The sequence below is a fragment of the Hirundo rustica genome, chromosome 24 (assembly GCF_015227805.2).
Source record: "Hirundo rustica isolate bHirRus1 chromosome 24, bHirRus1.pri.v3, whole genome shotgun sequence".
Classification (NCBI taxonomy): domain Eukaryota; kingdom Metazoa; phylum Chordata; class Aves; order Passeriformes; family Hirundinidae; genus Hirundo; species Hirundo rustica.
Window position 1 is genome coordinate 4,231,827 of NC_053473.1, and position 20,405 is coordinate 4,252,231.

Genomic DNA, 20,405 nt, shown 5'->3' on the forward strand with positions numbered 1-20,405 from the left:
CAGACTAATCTTCTCTAAACTGTAGATCTGACACTGATCTAAAACTGCAGTAACTCAAGATCCTGCCCTGAGACAGCTCTTGTTTGAATACAGTTAATCTTGCTACACCCTGATACCAAAATACAGCACACAGAAGGTGCCTCTGCCCATGGCAGGGTGTGGGACAAAAAGAGCTTTAAGGTCCCTTCCAACCCAAACCATTCTGGCATGTCGAGAAAACAGACTGCTTTATTATGCAATTTCCATACCACTAATGGCTGTTCTAACTATCACCTGCAAAAAGGGTTGAAGAAATCACCCCTGTACCATAATGTTCAGAGCCTCTCCTGTGCGAGCACTGCAAGCTAGCGAGCAACAGAATCCAAGCTCATTAAATTATGCCTTTCTCCATTTAGGAGTTAGAGCTGAGCCTCCTCAACCTCAGGCTGCTCAGCACCAGTGCAGTAATTCCGTTCCAGAGCAGCTTCCAGAGCCCTAAGTGCTCTTTCTGGGCAAGCAGACACCTACCACCGAAGAAGATCTTCCTCCGGACGGTGAGCAGCACCTGCCCGTTGCGTGCTGCACTGGTCATTAAATCCAGGACTTGCTTGTGTGACTTCCCTTTCACAGGGACTCCATCGATGCACATCAGCTCATCCGCTGCACGCAGCCTCCCGTCCCTCTCCGCCGCTCCCAGTGGGATTATGGCTCCGATGTAAATCTGCCAGCAGAGTCCAGGGGTTTGAACGGGAACATGAATTCATCAGAACACGCAGCGGGTTAGAAGCCAGGTGAATCTGTGCAGATGAGGTCTTTTGGGAAGACTCTTTTTTAAAGATTACCTCACTGTCAGGCTCTAGCAGAAATGCAGCCAGCAAGTGTACTCTGCATAAGCTGATCTAGTGGAGGCAGCCTGGGGTCTCAAAGCATTCACCGAATACTTCAAAAATCTTTAATCCGTATTTTTGTCAATTCCGCTCTCTTGAGCATGTTTGTCAGTTTATTAAAAAGCTCAGCTTTTGAAATGAGCACACGCTGTGTGCTTATTATATATACAATTTTCTAGACAGTAATGACACAAAAGCCTCTGACATTCCTTCTACTTGTATTTTTTTTACCAAGACTGAGGCAGAATTATGGGGGAAGAAATAAAAGCTTTTGAACTAATTCAAGTTCATTTCTGAAAAGTTGCTTATAGACAGTTCCACACTTCAAGTTGCTTCAGTTCTCAGCTTTTGGTAATTAGATAATGAATTCAAACATCATCAGTTCTGCCTACCCCCACCTCAAAAAGTGCTACTAAAAATAGCACAGAGAAGAACACCACACTCTATTTCATATGCTAGAATCACTTTTGGATTAAATGGAAGATTAAGGGTAACTACAGCTAGTGCTGCTGGAGGCTAAACAGTGGTGGGCAGCTCATCAGTACACAGCACTGAAGACATCAGCTCCACACTTCCTAACAGCTATGGCTGTTATGGAAACCAAACACCACAAATGCTATAAAGTGCAACAGAAATAATATTCTCTGGGTTTGCTCTTTACTTTAAGTGCATGTTAGTGAGGGAGGAAGAAAAAAAATCAAAAAAGCTAGCACTGGATCACAGCTGGGAATGGAAAAACTGAATTCCTTCACTGTAATCAGACAACAATCTATGCAGATCTGTTCCAAAAGCTTTTTCTCTCCACTTAACAGCTTAAAGAAAAGTCCCTCATACACAGTACAAGCCTTAGTGCTTCTTCCCAGAGAGAAATGTGTGCATGTTTGAAAACAGAGGGGAGTCTCCCAAAAGCTGCCACTGGAGAGCAGAGCACGCAGGGCTGTCTGTGCTGGCACTTGCCCAGCTGCCTCCAACGCAATGCACGCTTAAAAATCCACTCGGAGAAGCAGGGAATAAAAGGGCTGTGTGGCCATCTCAAACCTCATTTCACTGGGCTGCAAGAAAAGGAACAGCCTAATGAAATTTTGACTTCCTTCCACTCAGCTGCTTCGCAGGAGGCGCCGCTCGCTGTGCACAGAACGCCCGTCGCTGAGCCCGGGCACAGCCTGTGCCAAGGCCACCACTGGGAGCAGGTGACAATGGGCAAAAGCTGGGCACTGGCACAGCCCTTCTGAGGGCTCTGAGACACAGCAACAGCTGTAGAAACACCACCAGTGTCCTCAGCCCGACAAAAAACTGCATCCGAGGATGGGCTCGGTAGTGGGAGGGCACAGAACCTTGGAGATTGGAGCCCACAAAGGGGAAAAGATAAAGATAATCTGGAGCAATTCCTCCTATCTGAAAGGTGGGTAGTGAACTGATCAGTTTTGCCATCGCTGAACTGCCTGGATGGGATGATGGGAAATGAGGATGACAAAGTGGGATCATTCCAACAGCAACACTGCGAGATAACTGCGGGCAGTTTCACTTACAGGCTGATCCGGTCCGTCCCCTCCAAGCACCCGGAAACCAAAGCCTGACTCTTGTTTTCTCAGGAAAACATCTAAATCTCTTGTGTTTGGAGCTAAGGAAAAACAAACAGTATTTCAAAACATGTAAGGAGGTATCCTGGATTCCTGAAGGATTACTAAAGGATTATGCTTTGGTGGTACACTCTGAGTTTTCTAGTGGCAAAACACAGAAACTAGAAATACAGTGATATTCTCTTTTCAAAATGGCATAATTAATTTTCAAAGCAGAAGTCACAACTACATCTGCAGTAGACCAAGATAAAAGCCAGTCTGTGACACAACTCAGAGCTACTTTTATAAGCAGCTCTGCTCCAGTTTACTTCAGAACCATCCTTGAGATTATTTCTGGAACTAACTGTTTTACTGAAAGTATGGTTGAAACATGTTTTGTCTTTTTGTTTTTCTGATCGCTGGTTGAATTATGCATTACTTGAAATGCTTTATCTGCAGCAGGTTAACAAACTCAGCAACACAGTCTCCCTAGTTTTAGTGCACGTACACCAAAAGAAAAAAATCCTTCATAATTGAGTGATTTCAAGTTGGCGATGATTTACTTACGTTTGTCCTCATAAATTGTCTTAGACTTCAGGTAGACTTCGGAAGGGTCCAGTTTAGGAGAGCCTGGTCTCACAGCAGAGGGTGGGAAGGGCATTGGCTGCGGAATGGTATCGCTGGCAGCTTCCAAACTGTCCTGCTTGTCCTTCTGAAACAGCCCACAGACACAAAATCCGTATTAAACAAAGGCATGACTATGCTTGTGAGTGCAAGAACAGTGAACACCATGCAGAAGAAAAACACAGGAAGAAAGGAACAAAATTATAGCTTTTCCAGTGGATGTGCCTGACCAGAGTATGGAAGTCTTCCTCACTGGAAGAATGAATTTCTACTGGAGACGGCTTGGAAAGGGTTTGAAGGGAGTGATGCCCAGAGAGGACTGAAGCTGGGCAGATGCTGGTGGCTACCAACACACGGGAAGAAGTGGGGCATAAAGGACTGATCACGTTTGGAGAAGACACCGAATCCTTGTCAGGCACCTGCCAGGTTCTGGTTCAGCACCAAGGGCACACGCTGCTCCACAGGCACTGCCCCCTCTCCTCTGCCAAGCACCAGAGGTGCTCCCAGCGTAAGCTGTTTGCTGGAGGAATACACATACAGGACAGGAGGACACGCCTGGGGAGCATGAGGTATTAACAACTCACTACCTGCCTTTTCATGAGAGAAGGACACCAAACATCCTTGTGGTCTCTAATCTAAACTCCCAATCAATTATGCACTAACATAACTCTAAATACTTCTCCTGGGCTGAAACCCAGCCTGAAAAACTGGCACGTGTAAGTACATCCTGAACCACAGCAGGAGGAGGAGAGATTTGCAGAGCAGATCTGCCCTTTCACCAAGAGCAGAAGAAACTGCCGAGAGCCATTCAGCAGTTTGACACCTCTTGTATGTTTATAAACACAAGAACTTGCCCTTTTAAAGTGAATTATTTTGCCACGCTGCTTAATGCCACTGAGCATCGAGCGCTCTTGTTGCTCCTCTATGTGTGCTGGAATAGAATGCCAGTCCCCAAGTCCAAACTATTTTTAGCACATTGCCATGGGATCCATGCTGACAGGGCCAGGGCCCTCCAACTGCAGGGATTTCTGCTCTGATTTATTCAGTGTGGGCAGCTGGATGCTTGCAAGGAAGAGAATCTGAAGATCTTATTGAGCACAGTTGTCTTTGAGCATGCTGAACGCGTGTGTTTGTGTCATCCCATTGCTGGGATGCAACTCAGGTGGCACTTAAACAGACGGATAAAGATAGAAAAAGAAGTTACAGCTATGTTCTGGTAATGGGGTTTTCCTAGATTGCCCTGATGTGTTCTGTACAAGAAGCATTTTTACAGAAGGATCTGCGTTCAACCAGCCTAATTTACAATAGAAACCTTCATAATAAACATTAAGCATTAATATCAAGATTATTAAATCAGAGGTTGTTTTATGCAGACCAAGGATTCTTTACTGAGCTAATACATATTAAATATGCCCCGACAGATAACTTCCAAGAACAATGAGTATCAAGCTAGGAATGTACAGCTCCACAGAGACTTGCTGGAAACACGGATCCGAAGATAAGCATTTCCAGAAGGGTGCACTAACCAGTCCATTAATTCTATGCAATGAGATGAATCAAAGGATCATAAACTTCCTTTAGAAATCCCATTTCACTTTAATAATTAGCAATGAAAAAAACAGATACTGTATTCTGTTTCCCTTTTAATGGGTACTCTGACAGCAGCTACTTAGACACAGAATTTATGCCTACCAAGCAGATGTGGTTTTGCTAAACTATCTTGCAGGCACTGAAATCCAGAGGAAATGAGATTACAAAGCAGGTCAGAAACCAATTTAAATACATCACCAATACTCACTCCTTTGGCAGCTTTAGTAGGTGAGGATGGACCTGAAAAAAATAAAACGCAATTTTAATAGCAAGTTACAAGAAATTTCAATAACATTACAGCAATTTAATCAGCTGCTCCTGGGGTGAAAATAATAGCAGCTGATTCACTGTGCTTTTAAATGGCAAAGTGACCAAAACCATCAGTTTAGAGAAGTCTAAATTAGAATTGCAAACTATACAACAATGAAAAATATCTACTTCTCTTTTTGCTAGAAACTGGTCAACTAAGTCATCCCTCAGTTCATGGGATAAGGAGACTTATGAATTTGTCTGAAGGAATTCCACTTGCCACAAAGAAATCTAATTATTTCCTTAGCTGGTAAAAGAATTGTAGCATTTGTACAGAAAAAGATCTGGAGATTTTTGCAAATGCCAGTGGCTGAAGTCAGTGTTACAATCAAGCCTGAAGGGACACAGTGCAGCCACGAGATGCTTCATAATCCATAATTCAGGTTCAGCTTCCTTTGAAAGACACTATCTACCACAGTTTTTGGGGAGAAGATGCATTTCGGTCAGCGACTGACAATCAAGGAAGAGGTATGAATAAGCAAAGGAAAAATCAGAATTTTTTCTGCTATTCCCAGTGATCAGCCCCACCTCTTTGCTAATGATTCCATCTCCTGCAATCCCCTGTTCATTCCACAGTTACTGGAATACATTTGGAGAACCTCACAAAACTCAGTCCATCATGTGCTTTGCATTATTCTGGAGACCGCATGTTTGCTTTAGCACTCCCCAGAGACTTGGAAGAGACAGTGCATAAACATATCACCATTTAATTTTTGAGGGGAAAAAAACCCAAAGAAGAACCTCACTAAAACCCCAAACAAAACCCCAGCAGCACGCTCTCAGCCTAAATAGTCAGGGCTATAAATCAAACTTAGAAGATAATGGCTCAGAGGTATAATGAGCTGCTGCTTAGCTGTCAAGACTGGACACAATTTAGGTATCACATTAAACCAGGGCTTTAAAAAGCTTATAACCAACATGACAACTGCAATTTTGTCTGTACCTCCTCTTAAGATAAGCAGGGGCACCTCTGCTCCTACTGGAAACTGCTTGAGCACCTCCACCACCTGCAAGTGGGTCAAGCTCTGCACATTCTGATGGCAAATCTCCTTGATGACGTCCCCTTTCTGTAGGCCTTGGCACCACTGGCTGTCCAGAATCATCTTCACCTTCTGGCCCGTGGGACTGTCCGCAATGGCAAACCCAAAGCCTTTCGGCCCTTTGACCAGGGGGATGGTGACCAGCTCTGGCTGGGAGCCTCCTGAGGAGGCGAAGGAGACCCTCTGCTCCGCTGAATCCACGGAAGGGCCGTTCAGGCGACCGTTGACCAACATTTTCCCGTTCTGGTCCAACACAACCGTTCCTGCCACTAAATCTTGGCCGGACAAGGAAGCATCTCCCTTGGCCACCGGCGGGCTGCTGATGACGGGCGTGGCTGTCACGATGTCCACCACGGGGTCCTCGGTGTCATCAGGAAGAGGGTACCCACGACACAACGTCATGTTCACATACTGATTGATGGGAATGAGCTGGAACATCTGGACGACATCTGCATGGGTATGGCCAAGGACACAACTTCCGTTTATGTCCACGATGACGTCACCTGTTGCAAAAGAAGGTTCGACGGTGTCAAAACCAGAAGCGAAACCTTCAACAAAAGCCTGCCTTGAGGATGTCTTGGGATATTACCTCGTGGCTAATATGGCCAAAAAGCGTAAAGGATTTCCTCTCTGCATTTATTCTATTTCATCTCGGGACACAGTGCGCTAAATATATAAAGTTTAATCTGCAGCAGATTTAAAAAATGATACTGTACAGCCATGGGAGATGAAGCAGAGCACGCACACTACAGCAAGCAGATGTCTTCCACTTTAATTCATACTGCACAGCATCCTAAACCCAATGCAGAATAAATCGGATTGTTTTGGCCCTGTGTTTATTTTAGGACTGGCTGAACTTAAGCTAGGACTGCACACACTCATGCTCCAAACTCTTATGCTGCTGCCACATGTGGCTAAGAATGCATTTTCAAAATGAAGAGATGTGGGCTGCAGATCCCAAAACCCTGTTCTGTGTTTCCATCACTTTGATGTGAAACTTTGCACTGTGGTACAATATGCCCTGCAATCTCTCCTATCCCTTTAATGCCCAGGCATCACTAAACAGGATCTCTCTTATTCCATGAACTACAGTAGGAATAGCTGCACATCTTTTCATTCCAACAGCTCTGCAGGATAGTTTTCATTTTGGCAGAGGTGGAAAACGAACCACATGCAAACAAGTTCAAACAATACATCAGCAACAAAACAGGGAATTGTTCCATTTCGTAAGTAAATAGTATTAACATTCAAAGTATGAACTCTTTTACTCATTTCAAGACTAAGAGTTTATGTTATACATAAAGAAGCATTTTGCTCCTAATGTGCAAACAGGAGGTTATAATAAGGTTATAGGCAACTTAATTACACATGTAATAACCATGAAAAAAATGTGCAAGTCTTCATGGATTGCAGGAACCCTCGTCCCTCTCCTCTCCTCACTTGTCCAGCTCACAGGACTTTGCTTCCTCATTCCTGCTGTGGGTTTTTCGCACTTTTAATAATTGGTGTCATGGTTTTTGGCAGCAACAAGGCAAAACAGACTACAATTCAAACACACTCTTTTTACTTTATTTACAGAGAGGGAAACCATTCTATGAATAAACATGAAGACAAGTGTCTTTGCTAAAGCAGAAGCACTGAAACCTTCAGAAGTGCGCTTAAAGTCGATCTAGAATGCTGCTTCTCCTTTTCAGCCACTGCTCTGCCCAGATCTTGCACAAATCTGAAAGTATTTAATTTAGAGAGGATGTGGATGGAGTCAGCCAACCTCCTGAACCTCAGGCTGTGTCCTCCAAAGTGCCCCAGGAAATGGAACTTTAGGGAAATAATACTTGACCTGGGGCAATTCTTCCATCTTGTGCAGCGGGTCCATCTTTCAAGACGTTCTTCACCTGGAGGAACTCGTCTGGCCTGTCCCCTCCGATGATTGTGAAGCCAAATCCCATGGTGCTTTTTTTCAGGGTTGTCCTTATAAGTGCCCCTGTAAGCTGGGATGGATCTCGAGTGAAGACAGACGTCCCTGGTCCTTTAGAATTATGGAATACAGAGACAGGAAGGCAGGAAACCAGGGTTGGTTCTGGTTAAGTTTTTTTGTTTATTTTTAAGGTGTCACAAAGATTAAGGATTTGGTTGTTACTGGTCAGCTTCTGAAGCATTTTTAAGGGATAAAGCAAACAGAGAGGAAAGTGCTACGCTCGTTTTCCAGCTGAATTCAGTGAATGGAAGAGTTTTTTTGAACAGATTACAACAGAGCTGTAAGCAAACCTCCCACCTCGAATTCTCAATTTTAATCCTTGAATGCCAAGCTTAAAGTAGACCAAAAGCATAAAAACTCCAGGTGTGGGTTTACCTGCACTTCCAGATGGCTCTTTTAACCCTCCATGTATTCCAAAGCTGTTTATGACAACCAGCCTCAGAACAACCAAAATGCTTTAAATGCCGTCTTAGTGTCTCATTTCGATTTTAACAAGAAAAAATCCTCCAAAAAACCCTAAACACCTTGGAGGGTAACACTGCAATGGCTAGCAAAAAGACAAGGCTGATTCCTTGAGGAACTGCAGAATTGGTTTTTTATAAAGCATACGTGCAGATAAAGATATATGTGACAAAAATCACAATATTCAGTGATACCTGATTTGGAAGGGCCAGCATCAGTCTGTCCGAGCTGTTTTTTCCTTTTGGCTTCCAATACTGGATTTTCAAACTGAGTCTTCTGGTTAATATGACTGCAGGCACACAAAAGCTAGGTCAGGATTTCAACAGAGAACATTCTGACTATTTCCCAAAACATACATCTACAAACACTATCTTTTATTAAATCGGACAAATATTATGGAGAAGTAACAAAAAACTCTCATAGCCAACACTGAAAGTATGCTTGTCCTTTCAACAGCTTTTTTTTTACTTACTTTGAGGCAAATAAAATTTTACTCGCTTTAATCAGTAGGTAGAGTTGTCATAGTTTAGAACTGGGCAAATTTGCTTTTTCTCTTCACCCATCTGCCTTTAGCGTTTACAAATGCAGGCATCACCTTTTTCCTAGTAGGTGTTAGGGAAGTACAGCAGAGGAGGGGAAAAAACCAACAAATTTGAGAATAATTCAAATACTTCGGCTTTGCAAAGCGAAAAATGTTTCCTTGTTCTCCGAAGCTACATTTTCAACTCTACCATTTTTCTTCTCCATGTTTAAGGAGAGATTTAATTTCCTCTGGCCTGAAGGAGATTCAAAGGAGCTCTTGCAGCAGTTCAGTGGTTATTGACTTTGCTCTTTGGAGACAGCAGTGATCTACAAGTTATTTTTGCTCTTTTAAAGTTATCAGGTGCCACTCTTAAGTCTTTTTGTTAAGTGCTTTTGTTATGCTAAGAAAAATGACATCAGCTCATTACCATCCATAAATTATTTTGGTTGCAACTTGTTTTCCTTCCCCGAATGAAAAACACTCCACTAAGTGTTTGAGGTCACACTGTGGATTTTCCCACGTGCCCATGCTGCCAGAAGTTTGTGCCATGAGTTTGCAAACCCAGAACTGTTTTTCCCTGGAAATATTTAACAGCTTCACAGAATCACAGAATGGTCTGGACTGGAAGGAACCTTAAAGCCCATCCAGTTCCAACCCCTAGCATGAGCAGGGATACTTTCCACTAGACCAGGTTGCTCCAAGCCCAGTCCAACCTGGCCTTTCACTGCTTACTGGCTATCAAGCACTTCAGAATTTCATGCTCGATTTTTAAGTATGCCAAATCGATATTTAGCACTTACTCAACGTAGTATGTCCCATACTGAGGGTCTTCTATTTTCTCCCACCCATAAGGAAGTTCTGCAATCAGAAAGACCAAGTTCTCCATTAGAAGGGAAAACTACCTGCAAATAGCAGAGTTTTCATTAAGGAATACCGAGACTAATGAAAATTATGAGGAAAATACAGGCCCCATTTTCTTCCCTGATGAAAGGCATCAGCCTGTTCCAGGGAATCTGAAGCCCTGTAACTCTTTCTTCCACTAAATGATGAGCTTTGTATTCAATGAAATCACACCACTTTAAATATATAATAAACTTAAAGACCTGTTTGTACTGAAAATTACATGCAAAAGGCTCCTTTTTATGGCAAATTCAGCATCTGGTAAGAGGGTGCATGCAGTCTGAAGGTAATAAGCAGTTACCACAGAGGTCAGCTTATCAAATTTATTGTTCTAGTTATCTTGACCACGGAAATTTAAATATTAGAATAATGAATATAGTCAGCCAGATATTTTAAGGATAAATTTGCCCTGCAATCTCGTTTGAGGCTGCCCTAAGTTTGACAATAACAGGAACTTCCCTAGCATAGGACAGCGTGTTACCAATTACAAATACCAGCATTGCTCCACAGGGTCTGACTAAAGACCCGGTGGGTTTATTCATTTAAGCACTGCTCATTTGGACATCCTGCATCTCCGTTTTAAGCGTGCTCTTTTTATCCTGTGGTGAGCTGCATGCATGCTTAATAAACAGCAGCACGCAGCCATGGCTCCAGCTGGCTTTGTTATGGATACATGGCTGTAAGGCTGGGCAATTTTGGAGGATGACAGGTCATTCTGAGGCTGCTTCAGCTTTTGGAACATGTCAGGCGTTTGCTGAAGACAGAGCTACCTGATACTCTTTTCTAGCAGACTAAATTGCCCAATTGTGTAAGAAATGGTTGCAGGAATTGCGTGGAGGCTACTGACCTGGAAGTCCTGAAGGAATTTAAATCAGTCAGATTGTTCCCTTAGCTTCTGCATTCAAATACTATGTCACATGCAATAGTTACCATTACCAAGATGCGTTTTGCCATACTTTCCTTGTTAGTTCTATATTCTGTTACTTACAGACCTTCTCCTTCTGCCATATTCAACCTATGCAACAGTTTCCAGTGAGATCATCACTGACATGCAGCTTTCTCCTTCAGAATGACACTGACTGGAACAAAACATCTCACATTATGCTCAGGAATGCAGATAAACCTTCCATTGAGCCAGATTCTACTACTCCAGGGAAAATACACCACGGACTTTCCCAGACTCATGTCAATTCCTACTGCCCCCAAACGGGGCACTCAGCACCACACTGCCAGCTCCAGAGTCACACCCACCAGGGAGAAGCTCCTACCACAGAAATCATGGGCTGTATCCAGCTGGGATAAACTCATACATTTCTCAGTGACAGGTGACAAATGCACTGTGAACATCTCACCTCCATCTTCACAATCTTCAGGAGCTTTGGCCTTCTTACAGAGCCGGGGATCAAGCCATGTGGTTGTCTTGGTGTTGTGACTGTGGAGCAGAACACAAGCCAGTGAGAGAACTCCTTCCCACTGAAGGAACTTTGCTTCAAGTATTTACTATTGTAGGAAACGGCAGACTTGAGATAACACAACCTTTATTTGTGCCTCAGTCACATCATATAATACTGAAAAAGAAAAGGCACCAGCACACTGGAGACTCTCCAGGGCACAGGGGAAGTGTTAGAGGCACAGATCCCCTCCCCAGCCCCCAAAAGCTCACGTGGGAACAGCAGCTGCTTCTACCTGACAGGAAAAAAGTATTTTTAGCCTCCTCATATGCTTTACTCTCAGGAAGGTTTCTGTTTCATTTTTGCTTTAGAACTCATAGATGAGGCAGTTTTACATGTGCACACACGAGCTGCTTTCCTATCCTGGGCTTTCATCTGGGCTATTTGTATTTTGAAACATCCATTCCCAGCCAAGGAGCACAAAAGCAGAGAATAAAAACTAAACAAGGTCTCAAATTTCAGAGAAATTTGACATAGAGAAGGTTTTCATGTCATACTTCACTTAGCAATACCCAGCCAGCTTTATGAGACACAGAACTTAGAACAAACAAACGGATTTTGCAGGTGGAACTACGAAGTTTTCCTGCACGATGCCAAATTGTACAGAGCGTGAAACACTGAGGACTACAAGTAAGGACTGTAACAGTAGGAATATATTACATTTCATCAAGAAACAAAAGCAGCAAGAGCAGAAGAGAGGTGAAAGCAGCTTTCCAGGCTGCAGCCACCAGCACTTCTCTCCCCCAAGGAGCGAGTTACTCACTCGATGAAGTAGATCATGCCAGTGTCCGTGTAGGCCATTTCCCAGTTCTTGGGGAGTGGTTCCAGGGTCTCATCCCTCGACAAATAATTTCTGAAGTCCATGTTGCTGCTCGTCTGGTTGTAGCTGGGAACAGGTTTCATCCAGTCAGGAGAATCTGAATGTTTTTCTTTGTTTTCTGCAGTTGTTCAGGGAAAGTGTTTGTCAGATGCTTATGTTGTTTCTCACAAAGAACCACCCTCTTAATCTGGCTACGAGTGGATGTCAAACATGTCCCCGTATGTGATGTGCATTTTTTCACGTTTTTTTTTTTCAGCTGTGAACTTTGAAAGACTGACATGAAAACACTGAACTCTGCTCTTCCCCTGCCAAACAGAATTAACCTTGTATTATGTGTCTGAGCCTACTCTGAAAAATCAACACTGGCAGAAATCCAAGTTGACTACGCTCTGTTGCTGTTTCTACAGAGAGAACTGTGTTTGCAATGCCATAAAACAACCCAAAATATCCTACTAATATTCCTCAAAGAATCAGAAGGAAACGTAGAGAAGACCCCAGCTGCCAGTAAAATAAACAACACCTTCCTACAGGGCACAGCTAGAAAAAAGATCCCAAAAATTCCTGCAGGAAACTTTAAACAGAAGCCTCTACCCTTCAGAACCGAGGTTATGTTTGATGTTCTCTGTGACACGATGGTGTCTGTGACCTTCACCCAACCACCAGCCTGACCACTGGCCCCGCTGTGGTGTTGCCAGCCCTGAAGGTGACAAGATTAGGTCAGGTCTGGTCAGTTTAAGTCTGTCCTAAACAGTCACACACAGGATCAGCTGCAAATGCAATGTGACAGCTCCTCTCCACCATCAATTTTCCCCCCTCCAGATGAGTAAGCATGACAGCAAAAGGAAAAGGGCATCCTGCCAGTCCCAGAAAGGTCCTGCTGGACACTGCCTCAGCCTCAACAGTCTTGACTCTATTTCCCTCCACAACTTCCCCCTCGGGTGGTTTCAGGTTGTGTGATAGTTCCCCTATGCACAATCATCTGAAAATTTTACACTATGAGCCAACGTTGCCCCTTAAACCAATCACTTCCCTAAAATCTCCTGAGTACAAATCCAGTAATTGCCTCAAAATTCAGCAGCAACATTTGCAGGGTATGAATTCTACTCGGTGCAGAGTAGAATTCTGTTATTTGAAGAGTGGACAAATTTTTCCTTCCCTCTCATGCAACTGGCCCGTAGCCAGCACCACATGTTCTTGACCAAGCAGCGCATTTTATGATGCAATTGCACATCTGGCGGGGAGAACAGCTGGCTCTTTTCAAAAGGTCATCTCAAAATCAAGCAGGAGCACCGGCCTGAATAGAAACTGCCTTCACACTTCACCAAAACTAAGGAAGCACGAATGTTATTTGTATAATCCTTATCCACTCAGACAACACTGCAGGGAATTCCTCCCCTTGTCAACCGACCTATCCCTCCGCTGCCATTAACTGCTTCCTTCTCCTCCTCTTCCTCCTCTTCAGGGAGAGAACTTTCCATCCTCTGCATCTTGCTGACCGACGTGGTTCTTTTCCTCTGCGACTCAGTATCAAAGTCATTGTCAAAAAGAACTTGATCCACCGGATCGGGCTGAAAGGGGCTGGGCTCTGCTGGAGGCTTTGGAGTACCATAAAAATTGCCTGAAAATGAGACAGAAATCAGGATCACTGAAGCGCTGATACCTGCTGAAGGCACTGGCAGCGGCTGTCATCAGTTTAGTGCCCACATGAACGTGTTTTGGTGAAAATTTAAAGCCTTGAAGAAGACACCAGCACTACCAAAACCCAAGCAACAGTCAAAGCTTATTTATTCACACAGTGACTTCTTGACAACGCAGCACTAACTGCCAGAAAACAAGAGGTTAACTGAAAACTTTTATCCTGCTGTAAGTTTTTTAAAGGAAAAGATGGATTTATTACTAGTAGAATTCACTAATACCCCATAAAGAGACTTAGGGAGCAACCTTAGAGGAGCAGAACAGTGAAAATCAATTATTCTTACTCTCTACACTAATTAACAGCACAACAGAAATACTTAAGTCAAAAAGCAAATTCATTTTTGTCCAGAAACAAAGTACTTATCTCCATAAAACCAGTTAACAAGTAATTGATTTTTAACACTTGCCATTTTCTACCGACAATGGCACTTGCAAAACAAAGATGTTGATTTTCATCTAAAAATTACTTTTACTTCAGAAAAAGGAACAGATTTTTCCTTCAATATTTTAATCTAAAGCACAAAGGAATCATCTGCTGTTTTCTGGAAAAGAGTTTCAGCAATTGACCTCTCTCCTGACTGCTCATATGATTTTTATTAGGGAACTGAGCACAAAGCAAGGAAGCTTCCCAGAATTCCTGCTGGGGGAACTTCTGGTGCCTGGATATGGTTTAGACCATGTAAATAAAGTAAGAAAGAAAACCCTTCTGCAAATATCAAGCAAGGGCAAGGCTCAGAGAGGGGAGAGCCAGATAAAGTGCAGCTCAGGAATAAAAATAAAAGCACTAGTTTAGCTAGCACTTAGCTAATAGATTTAATTAAGTAATTTTAGCTAGCTTAGGAATAGCTTGTACCCATTATTTCTGTGGTAGGAGCTTCTCCCTGGCAGATGTGACTCTGGAGCTGGCAGCGCAGTGCTGAATGCTCCATTTGGTGGCAAGAGGAATTTACACGAGACTGGGAAAGTCTGTGGTGTATTTTAAATTTGCTTAGGAGATTTCCACAGACAGGACAATATTATCAGATAGCGTGGGATATGGAAAACAAGAGGCACGGAGACTTTCACTGGATTGTCTACTTCTTACATCTTTTCTTTTTGCACCGTCTTTATTACTATGTTTTTCCTCACCACATTTAACAAGCCCAATTTTCCTACAGATTTGGACAACCTGGTCTAGTGCTGTTCAACTTCTCAGAGAAAAATGCTTTTGTTTCCCTGCTGGGTCAGATTTTCCCTTGCCTTCTGTCCTTTTGATGCACACCTGAGAGGAGAACAGCGCTCTGTTCTCTGAGGTTTACACAAAATTGACTAAATTCTCTTAGAATTTCTACCAGGCACAGACAAAGCTTTTCAGAAAGCTTCCCAAAATGCAACAGTGAAAATAATCTGGTGGGATTAAGAGTGGTTGAAAGGACAATCTGTGGTTTATCAGAAAGCTTTAAAACAACATCGCTCCTCCTCTTCACTCTAATCCAAACCCACACTAACTATTGACTCTCTGCTACTGTCAGGACCAACAAATGAGCAGGAAAACTGGTACCACCAGGAGTTACACCTGGCCTAAGCTCCTGGACACAAGTACTGGGTCCTGATTCCATTGAACATCACCGACATACCATCATATGTTCCACTTTCTAGTAAGGCTCCACTTTCTTCCAGCGCTTTAAACTGCTCAACAGAAATGAAATTATAGTCTACCCCAGGGACCTCCCCATCTCTGGGAGTCCTTGTAGTGCCTGCAAAAGACAGAGAAAACACCCTTGTAAGATACTTAAATGCTGCCTGCTGTACAGTTCAGTAAAGACAATGTATTTTCAAATCTTTACACAAAGATGATGTGTCACCGAGACACACAAAGCAATCACACGCAGACAAGAGATTTTCGCAGAGGTTCCTCTGATCCAGCTCCCAGCTGAAAGAGTGGAGAGAGAAGACCCCTTTGTTTATTCTTTTACCTTTATACATTTGTGGGTCTAGCAGAAGATTGGCTTTTTGGGGTTTCCACCCCTCAGCCTCAGTGGCCAGACGAATTGTCAGTTACAATTGTTTTCAGGTTAGAAATATGCAAACAAAGGACAGAGAATGAAAAACAAAGGATTTGTTTATATTACTTCTGTGGGAAAGGTAGAAAAACTGCTCTAATATTCTACAGTAACTAAAAGATCTGACTCCATTTATGAAAATCAAAAGGCTAATAAAGAAACTCAGGAAAACCAGGGTAACAATGATGTCACTCCAGTAAAGAGTCAGAACAACTGGTGAGCAAGTGAACGATAATGCATAAAAAACGGAGCCAGTACATTATACAGGAACGAGAGTTTTGGTGTTGGGGGAGGAGGAGAGAAGAAGCTGGCTGAGGTGGTAATTAAGAGAGAATTCTTTCTCATGGCCAGTGAACCAAAAACAACTTTTGTGGCAGCTGACGACACCTAGGCCAGGCAATCCCAGTCTGGGATTCTGGGAACAGCTGTGATGTTTTATTTTAACCCAGCTGTAAGGGTGCTGCATCTTTCCCTATTTCTACCAGCACCAACTCTCTAACGTGCAATGAGCTCATCGTGACTAAGCACATTTGATTTTTGGGCCACCAAATCCATAACTAGGCACAAAATTCATTTTTTAACCTACAATTCAGAGTGTAACTCAGCCACGCTCCAACCCCTGGCTGTAGGTAAATTTTATCAGTAAATTGCTGTGTTAATGCAGAGGTTCTCAAAGTGTTTTGTCTAAGGAAATAGGCCTCCCAGAGTTATAACAGCTTAATTAAAGCTCTCCTGAAAGGACTGAACTGATTCATTGCTATTCATTACTACCTACAACCTAATAGCATTTTAAAGGCATATATAATTTTTTCAGGCAGCAGCATTAACAATAGTTAGTAAATAAAAGCTAGTAACAGTGAAATGCAGTTTAAGAAAGCCACAAACTCTCAGGTGTGCTTAGAGAGAAGAAAGCAGAATTCCTGTAGAGACAAAAACTTCAATTGACAAAGTAAGTTTTTAGTACAAGGAATATTTAAACAGTCAATTATGAGCCTTTTTAATCAGCCTTCTCAGGATGAGCAAACCGTTTGCCTGTACATTCTGCTGCCTTCCACCCTCCTTCCACCCAGCTGTCCTGCTCTGACACTCAAGGTCTCAGTTTGCTCTTTGTGAAGAAAAAAACCCAACACATCGAAGAAAACCAGGATGTTTTTGCACTGCTTGACCACACTGAGAAAGATTTATTTCTTGTGGTGGCTGGGATCATTCTAGCAACAACTACTGACAAATTATGAAGAGCAACGCAGAGATATTACTGAGACAATCTGAACTTTGAATTCTCAAGTTTTTGGTGGTTTTCAGTCCATAATGTCTGTACCAACTTCAGATGTGAAACTACTGTAGCAAAGCCAGAGCTCGCTGCTGCAAGGTAAAACTCTAAACTGGATTAAGAGAGAAGGCATCTCAAGCTCACAAAGGATGTGGGAGTTAGCAGGAACAGATCAAATGGGGCTGATCTTTACATACTTACAAGGGATGGTTCTCAAATAGAGATTATCTCTGATCACTTGCTGCAGTTTGTGGTCTATCGAGCCCTTCTGGAACTGAAGGCTCAGGTAGTGCCTCAAGTCCTTGTTGATGACTTTTCCTTAAGAAGAAAAAAGAATAAATCAGAACAATTTGTAAAGCAGGATCTCACAAACAAGACCTGCGTTTCACTGTCGTAGAAGTTTCAGAAAAAGCAAGCAGCTGGAAGAGCTGGGTTGTTTTAAATACAGCAACCTCGATGGAAAACACCATTTTGTGCTATCAAATCACAGAATCCCAGAATGGTTTGTGTCAGAAAGGAACCCTAAAGCTCATCTTGTTTTACCCCCTGCCATGGGCACGGACACCTTCCACTGTCCCAGGCTGCTCCAAGCCCTGTCCAGCCTGGCCTTGGACACTTCCAGGGATCCAGGGTCACCCCACCCTCACAGGGAAGAATTTCTTCTGGCACAGTGATTTTAAGCAGAGCTGACCTGCACCATCCCCACTGATCTCTCGAACAAGAGAGTGACAGCATTTTGGGATTGTTTGAAAATCAATATAAACTATTAAAATACAAAACCTATTACCAAAATTCGAAGTCTTTACAGACAAGAAACAATTTCACTGTATTTTGAAGTAGGTTCCATTCAATTTACACCTACTCAGCAGTCACCTGAGTTCAACATTCTGTCGCACTCTTCAAATTATAAAAAGAAAACATTTCCTCCTTAAAAACATTGCATAACAGAAGGAATTTGGGGTTTTTTTTTTTACAATTACTCCTTTGCAATACCTCTGTCAGGTATCATTAGTGAATCTGTCACGTCACTGGAGATCCACGGCCCCTTCTGCACACAAATAACTGAGCTCTTGTATTACTGCCTCATCCTTCAGAGGGTACAAACCAATCTTTTGTACCGTGTCAGCCTCCCAGAAAGCACATTATATAGGGTTCAGTGACCTTGGTAAATTTAAGTTACGTATTACAGCAGAACACTCAGGGCTTTAGGGGAAAAGCTCAACCTTTGTCTCCAAACCTAGAGCGTGAGACGGGCAGCAGCAGATGGATGCTGGTGCAGCACAACAGCAGGGAAAAAGGCTGGAACAGACAACTGCTCCTGTTCAATTACATCACCAACAGGTTATGAAATGCATAAACCTGCCCCAGAAGTGTTTCTGACAGGAGCTTTTGAAGCCTGTGAGCTCAAAGCTGCTAAGGAGCCCACCTCAAACAGGTCAGAGACCCCACAGCAGTCCCCATACCAGGCCCACTCACCTACATCTTCAACCAGTTACTGTACCTACATATCAAATCTGGAAAAAATCCCAAAGCATCAAAACCCTCCCACCACTAAGCAGGTTTTCCCAACCACGCGTCACTTCCACAAAGCTGTCTGCATGTTTGGGTTGTGGCAACTTCATACTTTCCCTTCCCTTTTAGCCAAGGTGAGGGCATTTCACACCTTGCTCTGAACTCTCCAACACCATCTCAGCAACCACCACTCAGGAACAGCAAACAGAATTTCAGTCTGCACCCTCCTCCCTCCGAACAAAACCACGTACAATGAGTATCTCAAAGTGAAACCAAGATTACCTATCAGCCCTGCGGCCAGTGATGTCCACAGATAACCAAAGCACACACAAAAACACCTTAAACCCTCAAGCAAGGACAGAAGCAGCCCAGCACACCCTCGGAACAGGCAGCACATCCTGTGCTGAACACAAAGCCCTGAGCCCTGAGCTCCAAATGAAGTCAACTTCTCACCTGCTTTAACACTGTCATTTATTTAAAAATTACTTCCAAATGCACAAAAGCAGTTTGCAGTGTTGGGACAACACCTCAGCATTGTCCTCATGGCTGTCCAGCAACAGCAACTCCCACTGATGCAGTTCTCCACCCAACCCCTTCCCAAGAACGCACAGCAACTCTGATGAACTGCTCCTCACAAAACTTTGGATTTGCTTCCTGCAGCAATGAGCAAAACATGTCGTGGAATATGGAAACAAATGGGGTAATCTCCAGTAAGAAAAGCACTTTCCATTTGTTACTACAAATTACTTTATTCTTTGTAGACAAGACAGTTCCTCAACATTAAAGAAAAAAATGTTTTGCTGCTAAAATGGTCCATCCATCTCCTTGTCAAGGCCGGATCTGCACTTCAGCAATCCCAGCATATTTCACTTAGGCAGATCAATACACTCCCATTTCACCGAGGCAGAGGAATCTCTTCATCGCCTACTTTCCGAGCACTGCATGCTGGAAAAGCCAGGCAATATGTGAAAATCTGTTCTGGACACAGAATTACAGACTTTATTTACTCACTGATCTTTCCCTCTTCATGTTTAAAATTTTAAAAGCTTATAAACCCTTTTCAATAAATATCAACTCTGTTTTAAAACAAAATAAAGGCAAGGCTGCTACTAAGGGTATGCTGATATTGAGGGGTTAATATTAATACTAAAAGCTTAGAGACTGGACTATACTCTGAGACCAAGATGACTGAATTGAAGATTGACAGGATTGCCTGGGGAAAGCAGAGGAAAGTCAAACAAAATAGTGGGCAGAGGAAAAATTAGAGAAATTCACACAGAAAATGGTGTGCATTAGAAGGCAGGGAAAAAAAGCAATAGTAAGGATGCTTTAGGCAACCTCTGGTAAAAGCCAGATTATTTTCCCTCCAGGAGCTAAACATGCTTCTTTTACATTGTTTCACAGAGGCTTTTATGAAATCCTCATGTATCAGCCCCTCCAAAATGACCTGATAAATGTTGGCGTTGGTGTTTTTGTGCTGCTGAGGCGCCTCTGAAGGATGACACAGGGACCAGTCAAGAGGAATAATGTACCTCATACCACTCAGGTTCTGCCAGGTGAACAGGCACAAGACTCTTGTTTTCAGTCTTAATTTAAATTAACCAAAAAGAACTGCTTAGATGAGGAATACGCACACTGGAGTTGGGGAAGGAGAATTAAGTGACTGCAGAAAAAGAAAAAGGCTCGAGTGCCACCGCAGTAAAACACAGCGTTCTGAATTAGGGAGGCAAACAGGAGTGATGGGTACCATGGAAATGGGGGTGGTGG

The 20,405-nt window shown here is 43.1% G+C and overlaps 1 protein-coding gene across 2 annotated transcripts in view; it reads right to left on the reverse strand.

The window, feature by feature from the left end:
• MAGI3 (membrane associated guanylate kinase, WW and PDZ domain containing 3) overlaps positions 1-20,405 on the reverse strand; it is a 58,251-nt gene that overhangs the window by 11,873 nt on the left and 25,973 nt on the right. For both annotated transcript variants that reach the window (XM_040085464.2, XM_040085465.2), the window contains exons 2-14: positions 17,328-17,444; positions 15,431-15,550; positions 13,528-13,737; positions 12,063-12,237; positions 11,201-11,280; positions 9,749-9,806; positions 8,620-8,714; positions 7,826-8,014; positions 5,892-6,491; positions 4,848-4,879; positions 2,993-3,137; positions 2,396-2,487; positions 508-700 (exon numbers count right to left, since the gene is read on the reverse strand). In XM_040085464.2, coding sequence (XP_039941398.1) covers positions 508-700; positions 2,396-2,487; positions 2,993-3,137; positions 4,848-4,879; positions 5,892-6,491; positions 7,826-8,014; positions 8,620-8,714; positions 9,749-9,806; positions 11,201-11,280; positions 12,063-12,237; positions 13,528-13,737; positions 15,431-15,550; positions 17,328-17,444 — 2,106 coding nt within the window. The remainder of the gene's footprint in view (positions 1-507; positions 701-2,395; positions 2,488-2,992; positions 3,138-4,847; positions 4,880-5,891; positions 6,492-7,825; positions 8,015-8,619; positions 8,715-9,748; positions 9,807-11,200; positions 11,281-12,062; positions 12,238-13,527; positions 13,738-15,430; positions 15,551-17,327; positions 17,445-20,405) is intronic.